Source organism: Glossina fuscipes, unplaced genomic scaffold, assembly GCF_014805625.2.
Source record: "Glossina fuscipes isolate IAEA_lab_2018 unplaced genomic scaffold, Yale_Gfus_2 0, whole genome shotgun sequence".
Lineage (NCBI taxonomy): Eukaryota > Metazoa > Arthropoda > Insecta > Diptera > Glossinidae > Glossina > Glossina fuscipes.
The window spans coordinates 14,188,236-14,211,805 of NW_023998414.1; the positions used below are offsets into that span (position 1 = coordinate 14,188,236).

Below are 23,570 nucleotides of genomic sequence, written 5' to 3' on the forward strand. Positions count from 1 at the left end.
TTATCAAGAAAAGTCATCAAAGATCGATTGGCAGCTCTTGAATAAATATTATACGCGTATGGTTATGGTTATGTGAGTGAACGAGTCAGCGATTGAGCGAGTGAGCGAGTGAGTGAGTTAATGTTTATCCCTAAAGAGAAATGCTGCTGTTAAGCGTTGTATGTTGAATAATAATTCGCTCGTAATCGTCAGAAAATTGAAAAAACCAAAAACAATACAAAATGTAAAGAAAGAGAAAGAAACAAAATGCCCAATGGCATAAAACATATATAACGAACATTCATCTTGTCCCCAGTGCTGTGATTGTTGGTTTAAGAGCAATGAACACAGACTATGCCATATGTAAAGGAGACAATAACCATCAGTGACCGATCGAGACAACATAACTTTATAGATATAGATATGTATATGTATTGTTCAAATATGCACATACTCATATATAAAGTTACACGTGGATTACAATGCAATGTACCTATATATATATATATTTATATATATATATATACATACGTACACATATATTGCATATGTATATAAAACAAGTCTGTGCCATCCATCCGTTGACGCAGTTTATATATATATAGTATGGCTGATGGTTGGCGATTAACTTTCTACCATCCAATTTTTTTTTTTTTTTTTTTTGTGATTTTTACAGTCAAAGCTTAGACATGTACGAGGACGTAGCATATGGCATATAGTATGTGCTCTTGCGCCAGCTATTGAGGTAGAAACACAAATATGTTGCTTATGTATATAAGTTATCCATCTGTATATTTTTCCACCCATCCCCACTTTCATCACTGGTTAACTAACATTCGTGTCACACATGTACAACAACTGTTGTACATGTATATATTACTTACTTTATATGGGAAAGGTGTCTTTATAGTTAAGGCACAGCACAACGCTATTATGTTTAAAAAAAAAAAAAAAAAAATGAAAATAAACAAAAAAAGAGAAGAAAAAATCGTCAAAAATCCATATCAAAACATCCACAAGTATTTTGAGAGAAATTTATACCGTGATACATATGTATTAACTATTCCATCAGAAACTTTAACTAAATTATTGGATCACTTTCTGGAAATTGAATAAAGTCACTTACGTACAGTCACTTATTTCAAAATTTTATTACATTTCAATAACAAAATATTTCATCAATAGTGGGTATATAACCCGTCGTATATATAAATCACGCAAATGCTATATGGAATTGCTTCATCCCTACAACTGCTTATGACGAATATATTCGTTATACAGATAAAAGGAAATTGGCATTCGAATTAAAAATTGATTAACTATAAGTTGTTTTTTTTTTTTTCGCCTGCAACAAGTGACAAAAAAAAAACAAAAAAATAGCCATTTGTGGTCAGTTCGATTTCATGCTAAGAAAAGAAAAACTCTCCATTGGCATAAGAATAAAAATTGCTACTTAAAAAAAAATAAAAAAAATAAAACGAAATTAATTGCATTGAATTATCATTGATGACATAAAAGAAATAGAAAAAATTATGCAAATAGGCAAATAAAATGGAAATATTCTCTTTTAATTTAAATCATGTACACTTACTTAAAATCAAACTGTGAATATTTACCAATTTTGGCAACATTTATATATTATATATTAACATAGCATAAATTTATGAATAAGATCTAAATACATTCTTTTAAGCATAAAATGAGAATTATAATTAACGGTACACCTTAAGGGATAATATTACCTACTGTACATTAAAAATAGGATAATATTCTAGTTTTATATATGAAATGATTTGTACATAAAATAATAATAAGTTTTTCCCCCGATTTCATGAATCAGAAACTGAAAGCGTAACACAAAACCAAATATTTTCTGAAAATATGGCTTGAATGAGTATCATTAGATGCCGATATAAACTCTTCTTTTTTCCATCGACACAAATCGAATTAAAATTGAATCTCGAAAAAATATGCTTTCGAAAAATCGAATTTATCAATTATTTTAAAATTTTACCACTCCCACTATCATCTTCTCATATCATCCTTGAAAATTTAACGGATCGTTTGATATAAAAAAAAAAAAAAAAAAAAAAAAAAATAAAAAAAAAAATAACACCACACTACTAATTATTAAAAAAAAAAAAAAAAAAAAAAAAAAAAAAAAGAAGAAGAAAAAATATACTTAACATTTTTTAGAGACATATTTGTGAAGAATGTCTTTCAGTTTGAGATCATTGGTACCGGGCCACGAACTTAGATTGTTAAGAGCATATATCCAATTTTTAACAACCAAATTGCTCGAACATGTTGTCATATTAATTTCACTTATATAACGTTCAGGAAAAATAGCATCCGATGATTCACTTGCCGTGGTTGTATTAACATTCTGATTTAATTCGAATGGTGTTTTGACGTTTAATTTGATGCCTGATTTTACCGTACGGAACATTTCATCAAACTTAGCGTAATAACGTTGATTTAGACGGCAGCGACTAATTGGATCCTGCAATTTGTACGCACGATACTTGAAAAAGGATCTTCGAAACGCCAATAAACAGTCCGTGACTATAAATATGATCTGAGTTACATTTTTTATGCGTTTCATATGAAATTATCTTATTATACCTTCGGCATTTAATTCTTTGGCGACCTCAAGCCAAGCTTTATATTTTTGAACAGGATTATTCAATTTCTCATAGATGATAGGACGTTTTTTTACAGCTGTTAGTAAAGCCACAGATTCAATTTCTTTAACCTTTCTTCGATACGTGCAACTAGGAGTTTTAGTTGTCTTTGCTGATGTCATTGGTTTTTCATTTTCCACGATTGTCTGCACCGGTGGAGATGCATCATTATTAATATCATCATCCTTTTTGGATTCTTCTTTACTATCTTTGCTTTCCGGCTCTCCAGCTGTTACCTCTGAATAAAAATATGGATATTTTTTTTAAATATTATTATATAACAATTAATTTCTATATGTGATTTTAGAACTTACTATTATACTTTGTCTTCATTTCCAGCATAGCACAACGTTCAATCTCTTCCATCATTTTATTACTTACGATATAATAGAACGGTTCCATGTTATGGTAGCGGCTTTCTAGCAAAAATTTCATTTTTGCTAAGACTCGCCACCAATTCAAAGGCCACTTATTGTCGATACCAAACTCCAAATCGTTCAAATATTTTAAAAATACATTCTTAAAGGAAATCCAAATTTCAATGATACGCTCTACGTTAAACAGAAAGAAAATTGAAATTGTATTTATGTATTTTAATTTAATAAATAAGAAAATTGTTTTTTTTTTTTTTTTTTTTCGTTCGAAAATAGGGGTGTTCTCGCTTTCCGTCGTGCTTTGGCCCATTTCTTATTCAAATGTGCGTGCAATAACGTCTAATGTTTTTCCGGAATTTGCAAGCGATATCTTCATTTTAGCGATCATTCACAGACATTGCACAAACAAACAGCGAGAAAGATAGATCAACGCTATACGAATTTTGTAAAGTCTCTTAAGCTTCCTTCGAGATACTGAATACGTTTCAATAAAATGAATGCACACCCCTATCGTTCAATGATGGATAGAGTAAGGATTACTTACCGACTTCGGGAAACCTTAATCGTATCGTACGCCATACGCAAAGTGATTCCATGTCGTTTTTATTATTTTTAGATTCTGTACTTATATATAATATTGGATAAGTGCCTATATATTCCATGACTTCCGGCAAGCGTGGTATAGACGACCATCCCATAGATACTATATAAATAATCGTAAAAATGCATGTAAAAAAAAATTGTACAAATGCATGTAAAAAAAAAAAAAAAAAAAAAATAGGCTATAAGTAAACTCACCAGCATGACTATCAAATTCCATAAAGAGTTCGTATGATTGCGTCCAAACTTTAATTTTCGTTTGAAATGGTTTCATTAACTCTTTCATCGGAGCAATTTTGGGAAATTGATTAAAATTCTCCACAAGAAAATTCCAACAAGCCCGACATATGTGAGCTATTAAGAAAGTATTACAAAGCGGACAGTGATTAATCTTAAGAGAATAGTGAGTAAAAGTTAAAACTAAAACCATAGACAAGAAATGCATTTTTTTTCTTTTTTCTTTTTTTTGCACTTTTATGAAAGAAAAAAATAATAAAAAATTTTTCTAATAATCTTTTGATGAAAACTGTTTAATAAAAAAGTGAACAAAAAACTTACCCGGCAGATTAAATTCTTTGGCTATATGTTCCCAATAACTATTAATAAGAGCTGGCTGATTGTGTTTTTTGTTATGCAATAATGGTACGGCCATAACTTCTCGAATAAAAAGAACCGTTTTCGGCATGGAAAGTGAATAACGTTCCGCCAAAGGTGGACCATGAACAACCAATTGATTGCCACTTTGCGAGGCAATTAATTCAATTAAAATCTCGTTAGGATTAAGTAGTGAGACAGCTCCTGTAATTTTCGGTAAGGGTGGTGTATTGGATACTAAATTAGAAGCCGTAGTAACCACGTTGGCAGCATTAGCTTTAGCGGCAGGAGAAACAGCTGGCGCTACAGTTGTTGGCGTAACAGGTAGTTGCTGTACGTTAGAAACATTGACGTTGCTAATTTTAGGAGATGCCGCTGATGTCGTCAAAGTTGGCGCACGTTTTCCAGCTGTAAAAAGCGGTTTTAGGTTTGCTATTGGAATGGCTGTCATCGCACTGGCTGATGGCAGACTTGAATTTGGAATGATGGCGATTTTGGGAGAAAGTATTGAAGTATTATTGTTGGCGGCCGAGTTACTTTGTACAGTAGATTTCGCAGTTGCCGTTACCGTAGTTGTTGTTGATACCGCTTTAAGTATCCTATGGTCCGATATGCTCAGAGGTATTTGTACGGGAGATAAATGAGTATTTTTTGTATTCGTTGTTGTGGGTAGTTGTTGCAGAACCATATTTGATGGATATGATGCAATAGCTTGATTATATGATGGTGGAGGTTGCATTGGTATTACATTGTTCGTATCATTTAAGAATTGCGCGAAACCAGGCTGCGCTAAACTAATGGCTGATGTTATCTTCGGCAACGGTGGCGGCTGCGTCGATACTATATGATTTGATATTTCTACCGCTGGAGAAGTAACTGTTATTCCATTATTAGTGAGAGTCATAGGTAGCGTATTGGTAGATTTCGGTGACACTGTAAGCGTTGATCCAATCTTTCGGTAGGGCTTAAATCGCCGCGTTTTTGCGTCCTCTATTACTAAGTGCGATTGAGAACGTTTGTATAGCTCTGTAATAATACCTTCAAAATACCATTTATCGGTCAGTTGATAACTTTGTTGACGCATTTTCATCAGTTCCAAGTAGAAGTGACGTAAAATTAACCATGTTATTTCGCACTGGCCTATAGTTGCAACTAAATGACCTTAAAAAAAAAAAAAGAAGAGAGGTCAGTGATATTTAAGCCATCTATTATCCCACTTACCGGACCCACCCCTCATTTTACCGATTTCTCCCCACAGCGAAAAGAAGTCTGCGGTCTTATTTGGATTATTAAGGAGACGTTCCGTTACCGCAATAACAGTAATTGTCCTTTTCATACGTGCTAATAAATTGTAAATATTTTTGAAATGTTCGATAGGCTCCTGCCAACCCTTCTTCAAATAGTGTGATTGTTTGTATACTGTATTAGGACTTAAAAGAGATGTTAACTATAAATGTATCTATAATATGGAAATTTAATCTTATTATCATACTTGGCTAATATATGGGGCTTTAAAAATGACAATAGCATTTGTAATTCCGAGGTTTCGGCCATTCCATTCGCTGTATCTATCCCAGAGGAGGCTTGACAAATTTCCCATTCATAACGTGTTTGTATGAAAATCCATAGTTTCATAAGCTTAGTAGCTAAAGCAAAAAAATAAAAAATAAAAAAAAAAAATTAGTCCTAAAATTGCAAATCCTTCAAAGCTTCAATCACCCTTATCTCCCATCTCAGAGGCTATAGCATTCCAAATGTAACCTTTGCGTTTATAATCCGCATAAAAAGGCGATAGATTATGATACAAATCCTGATAAGCCTTAACGTGTTCAATCAACTGTTTCATTTCCTTTGTTAATATGAATGTATTGCTCGTTATCGCACTGTTGGTCGTTGAACTGATAATTTTGCAGCTATCTTCGTCCTCATCGATAACAATCAATTCCACTGGTTGCTCAATTAAAATCAAGTCATCATCTTTGTTACAAGATTGATTAGCAATTACTTCATTTTCAGGTTCAGCAATATCAAATAACGGAGCGCAGCTTTTACTATAATGAAAATAAAAACTGTAGCGAAATGATTCCTTTAACAAATCATATATGCTCGTGTACCGTTCTTCTAAGAATCTCCATAAAAATAGCAATTCGTTTTCCAATTTCATAACTGGCCTTCTTTTGTTGCCCTTGGGACCACCCGAAAAAAATTGAAGCAAACGCCTCGCATGACGTTGATAAAGATAACGTAATTCAATCCACGTGGACTTACAAACATTCACTGAAGAGAATTTAAGTTATAATGGTTATATTATGAATTATGCATGAATTATGTATGACTATTACGGTCATGTTATGCCGGGTACGTCAATTTGATCTGTTTTGATTTTCGTTCTTCAAAAAAATGGTTATGAGGGAAATGATGGTAAATATGTTTTCTAGTTGACGACGTGCCGCCGATAAGTTTTTTCTCAAATTACCACAGTCGCAAAAATAAATATATATATAGGATGCTGAAATTTGGCACGAACAATCCTTGATTCATCAAGAAAACCAGATTAACGTACGCCTCCACAGTACATCGGAGATAGAGACAACCTTGAAAAAATACGACCAATATTTCCAAATTTTCGTCTTGTAACTTTCGATCTTATAAAGATATTTCTAAAAAGCTGTAATCCAGAGATCTTCGTTAGGATCGGCTTGACGTTCAGTACAGAAATGGTTGCGATCCGTTTAGTAACACGTCCGCAATAAACGATAAAATTTTAATTTATTTTCAGTATGTTTGGATAGAAAACGTGCTAATGCGTATTAAATTGAATTAGAAATAAATTGGAATTATAATTTTTAAGCTGATCGCACATATTTTCAAATTGAACTTGCCGATCGTTTTAATAAACGTTTGGGTGGCAATTTGTTAGGTATGCATTCATAGGCTCGAAATTCATAGGTAAAAATTTGAAAAAAAATTGTCATTGTTTTCGCGCGAAGTTGTTTCAATTTCTAATCTATTTTAGGCGCATATATAAACAGGTGAGAACCAGTTTTCAACCTTCGATTCTTAATCGATCAAGGAGTGTATTTCAGCATTATTACTTCATTTTTGCGACCGTGGCAATTTGACAAAAAAGTAGATTAAAATGATCCCTATCGGTAGGACAAGGTCGTAGCTCTAATGTTAAATCGTGTGTGAAGCTAAACTTACCCTCTAATTGCAATGATGCAGCGATTTTTTTCCATATTTTTTCCTTCCTTTCCAAATTTGAAAAATGTTTGTGCTTATTATCGTATAGTATACGATATTTTTTCACATAGAATATTAAACGTTTTTCCAGTTTTAAATCATCCGATGATTTTTTGAGCTTGTTATTGATACTTCTACTATCGCTACTCCCATTGTTATTGGTTAAGGTGCCACAGTTCATCTATGATAGAAAAAAGGACATAAGTGGTAATTAATAACCACATCAAGAAATAGTGTAAGTCATACCAACTAGATTCCTTAGTACTTTCACTTTATATCTTCTTAAGAGAAATACATTCTTGAAATATTCTTAAACATTTTAAAAACCAACAACAAGCAAGAGTGTAAAAAATTTACTCTCAAAATTCTCTCTTATTAGAATATAACATTATACGTTAACAGAAAACGAACTGTAAACATACATATTAATCTTCAAGAGAAAGAATTTGACGCAAACAAGAGTATGAGTATACTTAGCTAATCGATGTTTGATAAACTTTGAAAGTAATTTGCAATAAGTTGTCTAATGTACGCTTAAAAGAAGATTATTATTTTATATATAATAACATCGTTAGCCATGAATAATAAACATTTTTAATGATACTTCTAAAAAGCAATTTTGCACCTAAGATGAAGAGAGATTCATTAATAAGATATACATTAATACGCACGCCTTTCTGCAAAATATCTTCTCTGACTTGTGAGTAATACGTAATTACGTGAATCCCGTAGCAATATCTCTTTTAGATGAATTGAATTAGGTAAAAAGATTGGAAAGACACCAAATAGTAGATTTTCTATTTGGAAATTAATTTATTTTTATTGGTTTAATTATTTTAATGAATTTTCAAAATTTATATTTATAATTTCTTGTTTATTTAAACATAATTTCTTTATTGTCATATTGCTCCCATCGAGGGGGACAACAACCTCTGTTAGTTTCCTTACATTAGCATAACATTCATTTATTACGTTTTTGGATAGATTTTAAGTTAAATGTGTGTAGAAAATATGAAGAAAGAAATTGAAGAAAATTCAAAATGCCAAACTTTACCTCGAAAAGAGAATTTGCTAGGACGAGTGCACACGTAATTGTATTCTGAAATTTAGGGAAAATATTAGAGTCGAGAGATAAATATTGTGTTGAAGAATTATAAGTTATAAACATGTGTTATATTTGAAGGTTACATAAGAATTTGAGCGTACGGTACGGAGGCGAAAATTATCGCCTTAGATAATAAAATAGTGAATTTACAGCAAAGCTTTACGCAACACAATACAGCGGTTACCACCTTTTCGCCATCATTTGAACTCTGCCTCGAAAGGGCAATTCATCTTTTGAGGCCCGTCACGAACTACTTCTTGATATCGTCAGGTTAACAGATACACAGAGAACCCTTGAGTCGTCGAAGAAAACAGATAATTATAATAAGAATAAGAATCAACGTCTTGTGAATACAGCGGATGTAACCACACACACACCGGATAAGTGCTTTAATCTTTTCTAAAGGATATTTGCAATATTCGACTGAGAGTTGTTATGCGGCAAAAATTACTTAGATTCGTATCATACCATGCAAGCATTTCGAAATAGTAACTAAACTCTCAATAGCTTCGTAAGTTTTTTATACTTTCGATTTAGCTCTTCATTGAGCAACGTTTCCAATTGGATATCCGCATGTTACCGGCCTTCCATGCTAAAATCATTTCTAAACTTTTTGATTAGTACTCACGTACTTTTAATCGATGAAGCATAACTAACTACAGCAATCGATAGCTCTTAGCAGAATTTTTCTTCGTATTCAACAGGAAAAGAGACGCTTTTCAGAAATGCGCGCTGTTATCACACAAGTCGATGTGTTCAAAGCATTATTTATGTTTCGGCGATATCGTATATACAAATTCAATGACAGTTGATGCACAGGAATCAAAGAGTATTATTTTCCCGATTCTTTTCTTTCTTTTCTTGCATGTATATACATAATGAAGCTTTCCTTGTGTAACGCGTTGTGTGCTAAGCTGCTTATTAGTAGCTGGCATTTCTAAGCCAAGGGTTCGTTTATGGTTTATGGTTTTCGCTGTCGTACGAACGAAACACAAAAGCGGCGTAGGTTTCTCATTCGTCGCATTTACAACGGAATGTTTGTGATATTGTCGATGTATGTATAACAAATTGACACAAAAAAGAGAGGAAAGAGTAAAATAAATAAACCAACCAAACATAAAATTTGAAAAAGAAAAAATCGAAATCGATGAAACAAGAATTCTTTTTTTCTTAATAGCTAACTGGATATTTGTAATTCCCATATTAAATCTTCCCGCCTATACACTATCCATATAGGCCACGTTTCAGAATACTTTCCAGAATACATACTGCACGTCATGTCATTCCCAAAAGTTGTTGACTTAATTCCATAATCATTTAGTCCTTTTCATATGTTATAGCACAAACAAATAAAAGCACCCAAAATAATTATTTGATTTTATTATTTTTGCCAACACTTTGGAATTTCTACGAGTAAGTAATCTTCCTATATCCATTAATTTTATCAAATGCTGAATAGCTATTTTGGTTTCCAACTAAAATAGGGTATTTTCGTGTCGATATCGAGCAAACACTCATACAGACCCTATCGAGTATTGAGAACCACTTAGGGGATATTTCCTGTACTTCGTCAAGAAGAGAGGGAGAGTTGTTTGTGAACATTCGACTTGAAAATGAAAACATCAGGGACGGTGAGAAAACCCACTTCCGTAGGTTGTTCAATACGGTTAAAAAGCGACGAGCTACTGTGGTACATGGTATGGTACCCAGATAACTCCAGGACAAATGAGAAAGCCGTGTAGCCTTGTTAAAGGTGGACATATATCTTTTATGTCTGTAGAACACTTGCCCTGGATATGTCTGTACATAAGATCAACACAGTCCACATTACGACGATACTCAAAGAAATCGCGACTTTTTGATACACTTTCGTCACCCATGAGCATCTGAGCCTTTCGCTGTGTGCGGTTGTGATGCTCCAAGCAATGTTTGGATGCCCCCAACCACACATACGAGTTATACTCTATTTTTGCCCGGATATAGATAGTGTAAATGGTACCGATATCGGCTGCAATGAACTGTTTTGTGCTTCGCTTTAAAAAACCACACTTTGAACACTTGTTCTTTGCAACGAATATCGTTTTGTATTCTCATGCCCACAACATCGATGGTTGCCGATTCTTCTACATTGACACAATCAAAAAAGAGAAGTTGTTCATCACTTTTCCTGTGCATTAGAAGGCAGCTTTCAGTTCTTGCGATGTTAAAGCTTGCTATATCAACTTGACCCCATTCAGATATTTTTATGAGATCCTGATGCAGCGTTTATTGTTTATCTCATTGCTGCATGATTTCTGACTAAAGAAAAATGAGTGACACAAGATTCTGTCGTCTGCGAAGGAGTAGATAGGGGTTTCTTTTACGCACAAGAGGTCGTTAAGGAATAAAAGAAAGAGAGGAGGAAAGAAAGAACAACGAAAAATTTAGCAAACTTTTCAAAGATTTTATTACTTTTCAGTTATTCTCGTTATAAGAAACTACAATCTATTAACTTTTTCGCCATATAAGCTTCTTTTTCCTTAAAGGCCCCATATATGGTGGGATTCCTAACATAGATCTGCCTCGTCCAAATTCGATAAAAATTATTTTCACATCAAATTATTATTACAAACCATTTTTCACTATGAAATATTGGAAGTTAAACGGTCTTACTATATAAAGATTCAATTTTCGTAGAAACGGTTATATGGCAAGTGGTTCAAAGAACTTTTGGATGTAGCCCATTCAAACCACTTTCTACAGCGTATATAATTGCGCCAAATTTCCGACCAAATTTCATTAAAAAATCTCGAAAATTACGGCTTTTTCTTGAACGTAGACACGCAGACGGACAGACAGGTCCACAGCGGTATAATAAAAGGTGAGTCTATCTAAAGTCCATCTGATCGTTGCATACATCCGCACAAATTTAATATACATATGCGCTGAAAACGATGAGGAAGGTAACGTGTTAATATTACATTGATCAATCCGCCTGAGTGGCCGAAGACGGGGAATTTCGACTAGCGACTCAATGGTCGTGGGTTCGAATCTCAAGTGCGGTAGAGTTTTTAATAAACGCCAATAGCCTTAGATGCTAGTGCTTTAAGACTTTAGTCTTAGAATTTATTTCTGTAGCGAAATTAATAATAATAATAATAATAACAATACATTGATCAATTGTGGCTTCAGTATGTCCGTGTGCGCGATTCCATCTGTATTCCAGAACAGGAAAGCCTTATTCTTTTTGACATAATTTTCGTACACTCGAGTTGCATTGAGCACTAGTCAAGACACACCGCCATTCGCAACCTGACTTTCGCCGCCGCAGTGGTTCACTATTAGCACAAGTCCCATCGCCAGTTAGTAGGCTGTCTATTGAATCATCTCCAGTGTCGTAAGTTATCACCTGTTTTAACGCACAACCCAATGTTAACACCATTTTCTTTCGGAATTGACTCTTTTCGAACAAGCTTTATACAGCATTCCTAGCAAAGGTCTACCAAGTTTGTACGGATGTGTGCGAAACCTAGAAGGACTTGAGAAATCTATTTTCTATTTTTGTGTGATTCAATTCCCAATAAAGTGTTCTTACGAGAAGTAAGCCGTTATATGATATTCGATAAAATTTATCATATTTTATAACAAAAACAAGTATAAATAAAATGTATTGAGCCAAAACATTAACTTTGCTAAATTTAGACCAAATTGGTTCACCCTTTGGGCACTCTGCTATATAAAGATTGTCATGAAGAGGAAGACTATACATTGCCGTATTATTTCAAATATTTTGTGATGATGGCAGGCGCGGGATGATATTAAGCGAAGTGGTATTCTAAAGTCGGCATTTCTTGAATGCAACGTTTTAACATGTTTCAGATAGGATTTTACTGCCATTAATCATTCTTATAAGTCCCGATATGTTGAATTTCTTATTACTGTTCGTTATTAAAATATGCGTTTATCTCGCTACCTCTGTTTCTCAACGGATTCTGGTCTATTTACTGCTAATTTTAGATTAACGACGCCGTCTTCTTCTTTCGTTTGTATTGTATATCTCACGGATCGCCAAATCCCTTTCATATCTAGCGCTTATACTCTCTCTTTCTGTATTGATTGTATAAAACGTTTTTTATTACAATCATGTTTATTTCTTTCTATTTAACAGCTTTTCGTGCATACATGCTCAGGAATTCCTATGCATAGAGCTATATTCGTTTCTTTCTGCGTTAATATTTAGCTCGCATTTTTCTGAGTAACATAATCATTAACTAATAATCTATTTCTTAATTATGTAATAGAAATCAACACATTCATCTGCACACAACTAATGTTAAAAATATTGAAAACGAAGCATATGTACAAAGTATGTGTCAGCCTTACTCTTCTTCACACTATCCTAACTAACCTGCGAAAATGTCTCATATTAAATTCTCTTAGCTTTATGCTCACAATGCTTATAGCAAAGAGTATCGCAATCTTCTTAGAAAACAAACTATTTCTCACTTTATATTCATTTATTCAATGACTTATTTATGCAAACCAAGCATAAAAGGATTATGGATAAAGTGTCTGTACTGAAAATAAACAAAACATTTTCGCCTATACTTCCAGAGCATATAAATAAAAAATTTCATGAAATGTGCTATCTGCGTATATGTACAGCTGGTTTTTGATATGTATAAAAAATTATTGAGATGATTACCATCTGGGTCGTACTGTAAAGTTAACAGTGAACAAAATCGTTCACATAAAATAAAAATGATTCAAACCGCAAGCAGATAGACTAAAGAAAAAAAAGAACAGAAAAACTCTCATTTTATTGCAGTGTTGCCATCTCTTATAATAAATAAAAACGGCATCTTCCTTACTCACAGTTGTTATCATACTTGTATAGAAAAGCACACATGAGTGACTTCAAAAATTGCTGCTTTTAATATATTTAAAACAAACTAAGAAATTCTTTTTTTGAACTTGTTTTATGCTTAGTAACATAATAGCAAAAAGCAAACTTAGTCTCTTGAGTCCTTCATCGTCTCTCTTGTTGTATTGCCCTATTCTGTTCCATGAATTATGAGTGTAAAGTTATTTTGATCTGATAACTATGCTAGGATTGATATATATGTATATATATTAGATTACCTGTAGTGTAAATTAAAACCGTAAGTTTTCTCAACATCAACATGTTAACTATCGCATATCTCAATCAAGTTGTTGGTTTTGCGAGAGTAATCTTACCAATGCAACCAAAGATTAATTGTTTGCATATCAGTCCACGAATATTTCCATATTGTGGACTCTGTGGTCTTCGCACTAATCTTAAAATGAAGGTTCAATTTGTTATATAGATGCATAGATTAAAAACAAAGAAATTTAAACATTACTCCTATCTATTTACGTGTTTATGGCAATACTGTTCGTGTAGTAACATAAGAGAGTGCTGTAGTTATGAAATCTTTAAAATGCGCATGCTTTAGAAAAAAAGTGAGAAAGAGAATTACATATCTTACAACAATACTAGCAAGTATGTGATCAACTATGTGCATACTATTCAACGATATGAACGGAAATTGTAACAAAGAATATTACAAGTCTCTGTGATGGCATGCATGGGAAGACAAACAATATTCGAGAATAATTAGGGTTGGTTTAACGTGTATATATGTAAGTTGCTAGAGTGCCAAAATACCTATATTCGTTTCATTCATTTTTAATTAACATTATCTTTATTATAAGATCCTTTGTGTTTAATACTGCTTAACATACAGTGAAAAACAAAGTCTACGTACACGTAAGAATTGTTTAATACTATGAAAAAGGCGGGCTAAAACACAAAATCGTTTAGGCCAATAGTTCAGGGGGCAAACCGCTGTGACGATCTAAAAACAAAGAGGTTCTTTGACAATGCTTTTAGGATAGAAGGAAATAAAAGTGCAATTTTTGACCAAAAGGAGGGCACTCCTTCGATCAATAAAAAATATTTAAATTGACTTATCGCAAAAATCCTAGTTCATATGTTGCGAAATCATAGAGAAAATGATCATAAAAAATATAATTCTGCAACCAAACCAATAACAAGCTCTTAGTTAGGCTACCTTGATGAAGGTTTTACTAATATCTTTTTTTTTGAAAATGCTTCTAAATGGCAAGAGAGGCAAGAGTAATCAAAGGCTGATGCTTCCCAGATGGAATTGTAATGACACAAGCATATTGGTCGCAGCGCTTAGCGTATTTTAAAATCTATTAAGCGAAAAAAAATTGATTTCTTGAAGAATTTACAGCGGTTTGCGCCCTTAAGCAACCAAATGCAATATTTATTTTTGAAAAAAATTTTGATTCAGAAACCAAATCACTCGATTTTAAGCAAAAACATAAAAAACTTGTGGGACAAATGCATACATGCACCAAATTATTTTTGGAAAGCCTGCTAATTCTCAAAAAAATAAAAAAAGTTCATTGTCTTGAACATTATTTATTTCCATTTCTAATGATGAATAGAAATCCAAGCTGCGCCTGTTAATGTCAAGCAGCTTTTAGAAATTCACGCATTTCTCTTTTTCAAGCATCCTTTATTTTGCTGGGTGTTATTAAATTTGAAACATTTTTTTCTGCTACATTTGACTTTCCTACTTGTATCCGTCACGTGGATATTTTGTATTGTTATAGATCGTCCAATATTTTCCTTTAATTGTTGCTCCATAATTTCATTCCATTCCCATAATTTCAATACGGACCTTAAAGAAAATCTTTATTCCCCATCTGAAGCAACTGTCGGATACTTTATTAATTGAAGGAGTCCTAGCAAACGCTTACTTACGTGGACTATGGTAACTTCAAATATCTAGGTATCAATGATAAACAGTTTTAGAGAATTTGAACATTGATATATGCTATTGCTTTGCGGGCATGGTGGGTGTGATTCGGACGTCTCAAGTCTTTCTCAACATCTACCTTATTATTTACAACTGACTAGAAAGGCCTAATTACCGCACGAGTTCTATATTTGGCTTGATAACAGTTCAAGATATGTCTTTTTTCGTAAGCTATCGATCGAAAACGGTTTTATTGAAAATCCTATGAGCGCTATCACAGCCTGAGTATACACATAAGTCTTGCTTTTTAATTTTCTTTTTCTCTCTATTGACAAAGAAGAGAAAGGAAAAAAAGCAATTAGATGCACGCTGTCTCTTTCACTTTATCATTTTTTCTCAAAAGAATCAAATATACTCATTTTCTCTCATCCCTTATTGTATGTGGCTTTACTCTCGTTTTTTGTTGATTACGTTTTAAGTCTCATATTCGTTGTAAGATAAGTGATGCTTACCGTCAAAAATTTTCAATAAAATTAATTTACTTAAATGTGCTTGACTTACCTTTAGAGTTCTCTTTTTATTATAAAGCGGTTCACTTAATTTAACTATATTTTCACTTCTTAAAAATTTTGTCGATGTTCATCCACTGAAAAATGATTTAGTAACATTCAGACATTCACAAGAACACTAGACACGACACCGCACAACACGCTACTAAAATATTGCAATCAAAAGAGAATAAGTTGTGACGCCAATGTTAACTGTTAACAGAAAACTAAAAAATCGTACCATACAGAAATTCTCTGTGTAGCTTAAAGAGTATTTAGTTGCTTTATGATTTACGCACACAAAATAGACAAATTTTTAACCAAGGCATTGCTCACTTTACAGACATTAAAGTTAGTACTCAAAGTTCTCTTTAAAATGGAAAATATTTATCATTAATTAATGTTGTATGCGGTGATTTTTTTTAGGTAACAAAGAAGTATTTAAGCAAATTGTAATTTAACATCGTGAGAGGCTGGCTTTCACATTTTTAACAATATCTTTTGAGGGCCCGACGGCTCTAAAAGCGAGAAAGAGGGGAAAAGACTGAGTAAGTTCTATCCTTCGATCATATAAACCTAGCATAAAAAACGAAACTTTAGAAAGAAGAATGTTGTAAAGAATATTGCATCTTTAAAAAAGAAAACAAATTTATTGGTTTCAGTCATGCAATTAATTCATATGTACATTTATCTCTTTCATTCATACGATGGCATTTAGAGCTCAATAACACAATCTCTGTTATTACGTCTAATGCATACACATAATAATATCTCACTTTATTAAAAGAGAAAAAATTACAGCATTGTGCCATATAAAAAGGAAATAACTAATAATATATACGGAATATTATGTAGAAAGAGACGGAATAATACACATTAGTAAAGCAGCGAATGACAAAACAAAACCGAAGAAAACAAAAAAGAAAATAAAAATGTAAATACACTACATCGTTGCCAGATGATCCACAGTGCTTGTGTATAAATAATTACCATATTCAAAACAAGAAGAAGAAGAAAAAGAAGAAAACAACGTGTGCAAGCAATTCACGCGTTTGAGGCTACACAATGAGTCATGAGAAATCATATGTATGTATATGTGCGTACAAACAAATATAACAACACCAAGAAGAAGAGTAAAGACGATTTTTTTAAATTCAAAAAAGTTATTTATCTGATTTATGTTTATTTTGTACTAATTGAATGCCGTTTATATATATATTCGTTATTACTATTTTTTATATATATTTCTTTTAATTTTCATTTATTTATGTTTATTTATATGATTTTTTTTATTATCATTTTCACGTAAATTGGAAAACAAGCAAGAAGGCAACTTATTTTCAATTTGAATTATATTTTTCAGATCAAAACCTTTAAGCAATTCTTTTGCTTTGTTTAACAAGTCAATGAAATCCGCCTCTGTGCCACTTCTTTATACTCATTTTTCTCAATTCTTTATTTCATTAATCATTAAATTTTTTTTTTTTTTTATCATTGTAGTTGTTTACATTTGCGTCGATTTCCTTACTTTTTCTTATCAAAAAATATGGCAACGTAACTTCTCATTGTGCTTACTATTGAGGCTTTAATTACCCTTAATTACGCTTCACTGTATACAAAATTTTTAAAATTTGAACATTTTTATATAAAAATCGAAAAGTGAGCAAAGGGAGCAACGTAACCATATCAATAGTTTTTTTTTTTATGAATTTACAATTACTTTAGTTTAGCGTTACAACTGTATCATTCGATCATTGAAAAAAACCCATAGTTCGAAAACATCCTTTGCAGTAGTTTTCTAAAACTTCGTTATATGCTTATTCGCGATTACCATAATTCTTAATCTGGCGAAAAACTTTTATCATAAATAAGTTTTCTTTTTGAAGTTTGAAGTGAATATCTTAGCGACTTCAACATCTTTATTGGTTGGTCCGCTGCTTTCATGACAATTATTATTTGTATCAATAAGTTCTGCGCATTGAAGTTGTTTGTTTTATAAAATGTACCTGACGCGTTCATTTCTTCCCAAGTAGATTACAAATTAGCGTTCATACGGTATCAGTTTCGATTGGCTAAAACTTATTTTTCGGTGTATATCGAATTGTAAAGAGGTGGATACCATTTGCACCACTACATGTTATTCTGTTTTAAACTGGAAAGAAATGCAGCTAAAGCTGCATCAAATAACTAAGTTGCTTTGGGGCCAAAATGTAGTAAACTATGAAAAAGTTGGAAACTGGCTTGCGAGATTTCAGGCAAAAAATTTTACTTTTGAAGATGATAAGCGCAGACCAATAAGCGATCTTCAACTTGGCCTGGGACTTTCCTCTATTGCGGATTATTCTCTAGACCTGCCTCCTTCTAATCACCGCTGATACAGATCGACATAGTCCTACATAGCAGATTAGCACCTCACAAAAGTTGAAGATGTGCGTAAATTAGTCCATGACTATTTTGCCTAAAAGCCACGAAGTCTGTATCACGATGATAACTGCAGACTACGCGATAAGAGGGAAAAGACCGGAGGTAGTGATTGCGAATATTTCGATTATTTGGCTTTCTAGCAATCGTAGCTAAATATGAATTTTATCAAAAAAATATCTGGAAGTGATTCAAAAGGTTTAAGAAGGCCTTCTTAGTTCAATTTGCAGATAATCAATTAAGAAACTGCTTTTTGTATTCCCATAAGGTGATCTAAAAAAGTTTCGCCGGCTTGGCTAATTGTGGGCTGAACAAGCAGGCACAGTCTACTTTGTAATTCGTTGTTAGACTCCAAGATTGTAAGTCAAAAGTGAATTTTAAATTCCTACTAGACGAATTAATACTTTATGAGGGTTCCGGTATTTATTTGCGCATGTAAGAAGCGAAAACATAAACTAACACTTCACGCTTATAGGATATACTCAACAGAATTTATTTGGTGTTAGTTGATTATATAGTTCTTTTATTGCTGTAATTGTGTCAATTCAACATTATTCCTGCCTTCGCTCAGCCTCTCAAAGGAGTTGCCACAAACCCGAGTAGATAAGGGTCAGTGCTAGCGCTCTGTGCGATAGACCATATTTTGCCGCAACCACAGTGAGCGTTCAACCGATCAAAGCGTAACACTCACTGACCGGGCACACACCAATTAACCTGCGGCCACCTCCTATCTCTTTTCCACTATTTCCTGACCATCATCATGTATCGAAGATATCCCTCGAGTGGTTGGTTACAATAAAAAAAAAGAAAGAAGTAAAAAGGATGTACTAATTTCCTTAAAAGCATATCACTCTAAGCTTGAAGAGATTTCTCAAGCCAATTCATTTTCAATATCTCTGCCTAAGTAGTTAGCTACCTTGGAAATACATTAATAGTTCTTTTCAGTATAGAGCTCATGAAAGCAAAAATAATAGTAATGCAAAAGGACTTGTCCACAAAGCTTAACTCAGGCTACAGATACAGCGCAAACGAAGTTTCATCGTGTAAAACCCCCGCAATAAACTGATGTGTTATATATTGCCGGTAAAATTGAGTGAATATTAGTCGAGAGCGGTGAAAATGTTGTCACAAAATTATATTAAAATGATGTGGTTATTTGCATACACATAGATACTATAATTACGACAGTGCGATAACAATTGTGTTAACAAAGTTTTTTTTATTAATATCAAATAGTCCTTGTTTGTGAAATTTTTATTGAACATTTCAACCTAAAATAAGTAAAAAAAAGTATTCACAAAGTGTAATCAAAAAACGATTAATTCAGAGTTGTGGGTTAAAGTTGAACTATGAATGTGTGTGGGACGGAAAACTCTATGATAGCAACAATTCAGTCATTGACTAAAGCAACACTGGCAACAAATGGTAATGGCACCAATGTTTGAAGAGCACCAAGAAACTTTAGAGATGAAAGTTAGTATCTTTCAAGGTAGCGTGCAAGAAGTAACCATTATTAAGGAGGACGTGTTACACATGCTTTTCACTATGAAGAAGTAAAGCCTCAGCAAGTTCTTACTACATAATTTATACATAGAACAAAACACGCCGAATGGAACACTCAGGAAATTGCATGGAATCAGTCAACTCAAATGTTACAAGTGCAATAAAATTATTCTCTTTACTCGATAGTATCGATCAAGTCGTAAAACTTTATATCTGATATCATTTATTCAAAAAAATCAATGTAATAGTGATTCATTTCGAATCAATCGTTTAAGAAGGCGAAAAGACACGACCAGGATACCAATAAGTTAACAAGCTGTGCCTAAAACCATTAAGAACAATATGTGTTCGTTGCTACGGACGTTATAAACGAGACTGTACGAAGCACACTACTAATCTGAGCGCAGCTAAAAATTGCCCTTCTCAAAAAAAAGGTAAATAGACAATGTAACTCAAGAAAAGCAGAAGGACGGAATCATTGATTTCTTCAATAGTCAGTAGTGTTCACCCGTTGTTCTTTTGCAAAAAAATTGTGGATATACAAAATTTTAAGCAGACCGTAGAAAATGAAACGGGATTGCCAGAAAGGGAGCCGATCCCATATGGAGGAGTGATCGAACTTCGAATGCTCTCGAAGATTGAGTTCATCAGAGCAGTAGAACTTAGACTTAAGAAGGACAACAATGGCAAGTAGAAATAATAAAGGTGCACAAGGAAAAAACCGCTTTTTCAACTGGCTGCGACTTATGCCAATTTACTGCTGGGCAAGTGGTAAACCAGGTCAAATAACATGTGCAAATTACGTAATTTAATAATCTTACGCTTGTATTACAATGGACCTAAACCAAGATTTACCTTAATAGTCGAAAAATTAGTCTTGTTATTGGCAAGAAGCCCGTATAAAAACAATTAAAACAATGAATGAACTTCTGTTTCCATCTTCCGTCCACGGATGCACGTGCGGTCGGAGTAGCCAGAACGGAAAGTGATAGGCAATCACAGTAAGTCGTTATTTATTCCTGAGAAGTGGCATAGCAGAAATTATCAGTAATCGTAGTCTTAATTGAACATTTTCACCAATATGTAAATAATTCTACTGTGGCAGGATTAGTGCAACTCAAAGAACCGAAATGATACCTAACCAGAAGGATTTAAAAGTCGCATGCACTGTCTACACAGCCATACAGCTCCCAATGTAAATGCTGCTCAAGAAAGGAAAATAGGCATAATTTCATTATTTACTGATTTGTCATAAGCTTTTGCATGCGTAGTTGGAACATAAGGCTGAGCGCTATAATGACCATACTTTGAAAAGAAAGAAATATTGGTCTGGAGCCCTGTAGCGGAAGCGCATACCACTTACGACAGTATTCCCCAGTCAAAATCATAGCGATAATTGAAGGCTATCATAAGAAGTCAAATGGAGGACGTCTTCCTGCACAAGTCCGCGAGAAGGAAAAATAAATTCATTAGTAGATAGAATGTCAAGAGTTAATTGTCATGTGTAAGGAATGGACGCCTCTTCTTCTTTGTAGAATATCTGCAGGTTTTCGTGAAATAGATTCGTATTGTGTGAACAGTTACGAATGGAATGTTATCTCATTCTTGCACCAATTGCTTCAATGACATTGGAGATGGGAATGTGAAACCTCACTGTCTCCTCTGCAAGTCCCCATAACGATTCAATTATCCTGAGGTCTGACGATGGTGCTAGATTGTTGTTTGGAATATAGCAGGGTTAGGCAACAATATGCTAACCATAGTAAGAACTTCGTCATTGAGGAGGAGGACCAGTGATGTGAACGAGAGGACCAGCTGAATATCGTGATATAGCCGTCCAAATCATAATAAGCTGACTGTAATAAGTAGGTGGTCCAGATTGTAGGCTTATTTTTCGTACATGACCGCGGTGGTTTGCAGAAAACAATATGAACGATGGTTCACTGGACCATACCATATTCTTCGAATGAGCAAGCGTCAAGGTTTTATGATCGTGTCATCGCTTCGTTCGAAGGTTGGCGTTAGTTTCAGTTTTGCAATTGCAGCCGTTCCATAAATGTCAGCTTTATTGAGCCCCGCCGTACTGTGGCCATCAAAACAGTAATACTCAAGCGATTTCTGAGTTGTGCTGACCACAATCCTTTTTAATGTTTGTCAGTCTCTGCAACTTAACTTCCAGTTTTGCCGACTATTCATCTTCGCTGATGATGGTTTACCGTGTTTTACGTATGCTGCCGTTCGTGAATATGAAATAGTTCAGCTGTCTTCATCACAAACCCTCTCGCTAACCGAGCACCAACTATTTGCTCTCTTTCGAAGTCTGAGCGACCACACTTACCACCGTAACAGAACAAATTGTATAATACACTGAAATATGACCTACAAGGCTTGATATGTAAACAACATACAACCAAATGGTATCATGCTGCATAGCGTCTATATTATTCTTCCCATTCCCTGTAGATCGATGATTGTGAAAATGTTTTAAGATTAGAAAAAATAAATAAAAAGTAGGAAGAGGGTGTTGTTGCATCGTTTGACAGAATTTTAATGAACACTGCTGGACCATTTTGGACCAGCCATAAAGTTCGCAGTTCCTGTAGAACTGCGCACCGAATCATGAGAGTGCTCACACATCGAGCCGTCATTTTCGTTTTCGCATTTAAAAACTCTGAAGTGGTAAACACATTAAGCAGCCGAGTTACCATATTGTTTTAGAGCGAAATGTAAAACGAAAACATATGGTTTTGAAACGGATACAAAGAAATCCATGTAAACATAACAAAATTTATAAAAAATAATAATGAGTAGAATAATATAAGAGGTAAAGAAGCTTGTTCATTGATTCGGTATTTGTAGATATAAATATTTGACATATTTTTGTCTATTAATCGATACACAATTTGAAAATTAGCATCTATCAATTTCGAATAAAACAATTTGATGCATATATTTCACCTTTAAAATAAATATTGTTTGTTTTTCATTTCTGAAAAAAATCACATAATGTAAAAAAAGTCTACACTAGTTTAAGATAAACATAAATTAGATAAATAATTTCTAAAATTCAAAAGAAACAATCATTTCTTTTTGTGCGTTTTTTCTTTTCGTTTTATTTGATTGCCAATTTTTGATTGTCCCTCTGATGACTTCATTTCACCGCTGATCTGAGAAAAGGTTAGAGATATGCAATTCAGCTTTCAAACAACACTTCAGAAAATATCAAAAATTAGGTTGATCGGTTCTCAACAACATACAGAGATCGATAGTACACGACAATGCTGTTCTTTTCTCCTGTTTCACGAACTAGATGATCCACAGTTTGGCATTTAAAGAGTATATTGTAAATAATATAATAGATAAACATTTACGTAGGTTGAATAAGTCAAGTTTTATTAATAAAATTGCAATCCAACTGTAAAATTCGTACGTATAACTTATGTGTTACATCAAAGACAATGAAAATGTGAAATATGTCACTAGACACTTTTACATTTTAGAAAAAAATTGAAAAAGAACTGAAGTAACAACCAAAAGGGAGCCAATAATAATAATACATAAATCACTCGTTAGTTTTAAAAAATTATGAAGAAGGCGATCAGGAACCGGTAATAAGGGAACTCTTTCTGTTTTTATTATTTCTTGCTATGAACTCGGACAGGTGTTTTTCGTTTTATTAAAGCAATGTATGCACATTCGAAAGCATTATATATATAAGCAAGCATGCG

The 23,570-nt window shown here is 33.4% G+C and overlaps 1 protein-coding gene across 1 annotated transcript; it reads right to left on the bottom strand.

Moving 5' to 3' along the window:
* Window positions 1–2,122: 2,122 nt before the first annotated feature.
* On the bottom strand, window positions 2,123–16,174 carry LOC119643695. The gene is made up of 13 exons (XM_038043104.1): window positions 16,160–16,174; window positions 15,932–16,084; window positions 7,436–7,655; window positions 6,346–6,508; window positions 5,951–6,282; window positions 5,724–5,877; window positions 5,453–5,661; window positions 4,196–5,392; window positions 3,836–3,991; window positions 3,582–3,740; window positions 2,978–3,214; window positions 2,605–2,901; window positions 2,123–2,544 (listed from the first exon to the last, which is right to left on the bottom strand). The coding sequence occupies exons 3-13, from the start codon at window positions 7,653–7,655 to the stop codon at window positions 2,162–2,164; spliced, it is 3,507 nt and encodes a 1,168-aa protein (XP_037899032.1). The 5' UTR covers window positions 15,932–16,084; window positions 16,160–16,174; the 3' UTR covers window positions 2,123–2,161.
* Window positions 16,175–23,570: the final 7,396 nt, after the last annotated feature.

Coding starts and splice junctions, on each gene's coding strand:
- LOC119643695 (XM_038043104.1), bottom strand. CDS start 7,655: ATGAACTGTGGCACCTTAACCAATAACAATGGGAGTAGCGATAGTAGA. Junction 6,509..7,435: donor TGCATCATTGCAATTAGAGG/GTAAGTTTAGCT, acceptor AATTCTCTTCAG/TGAATGTTTGTAAGTCCACG. Junction 2,545..2,604: donor CAAAGAATTAAATGCCGAAG/GTATAATAAGAT, acceptor TCATATTTATAG/TCACGGACTGTTTATTGGCG.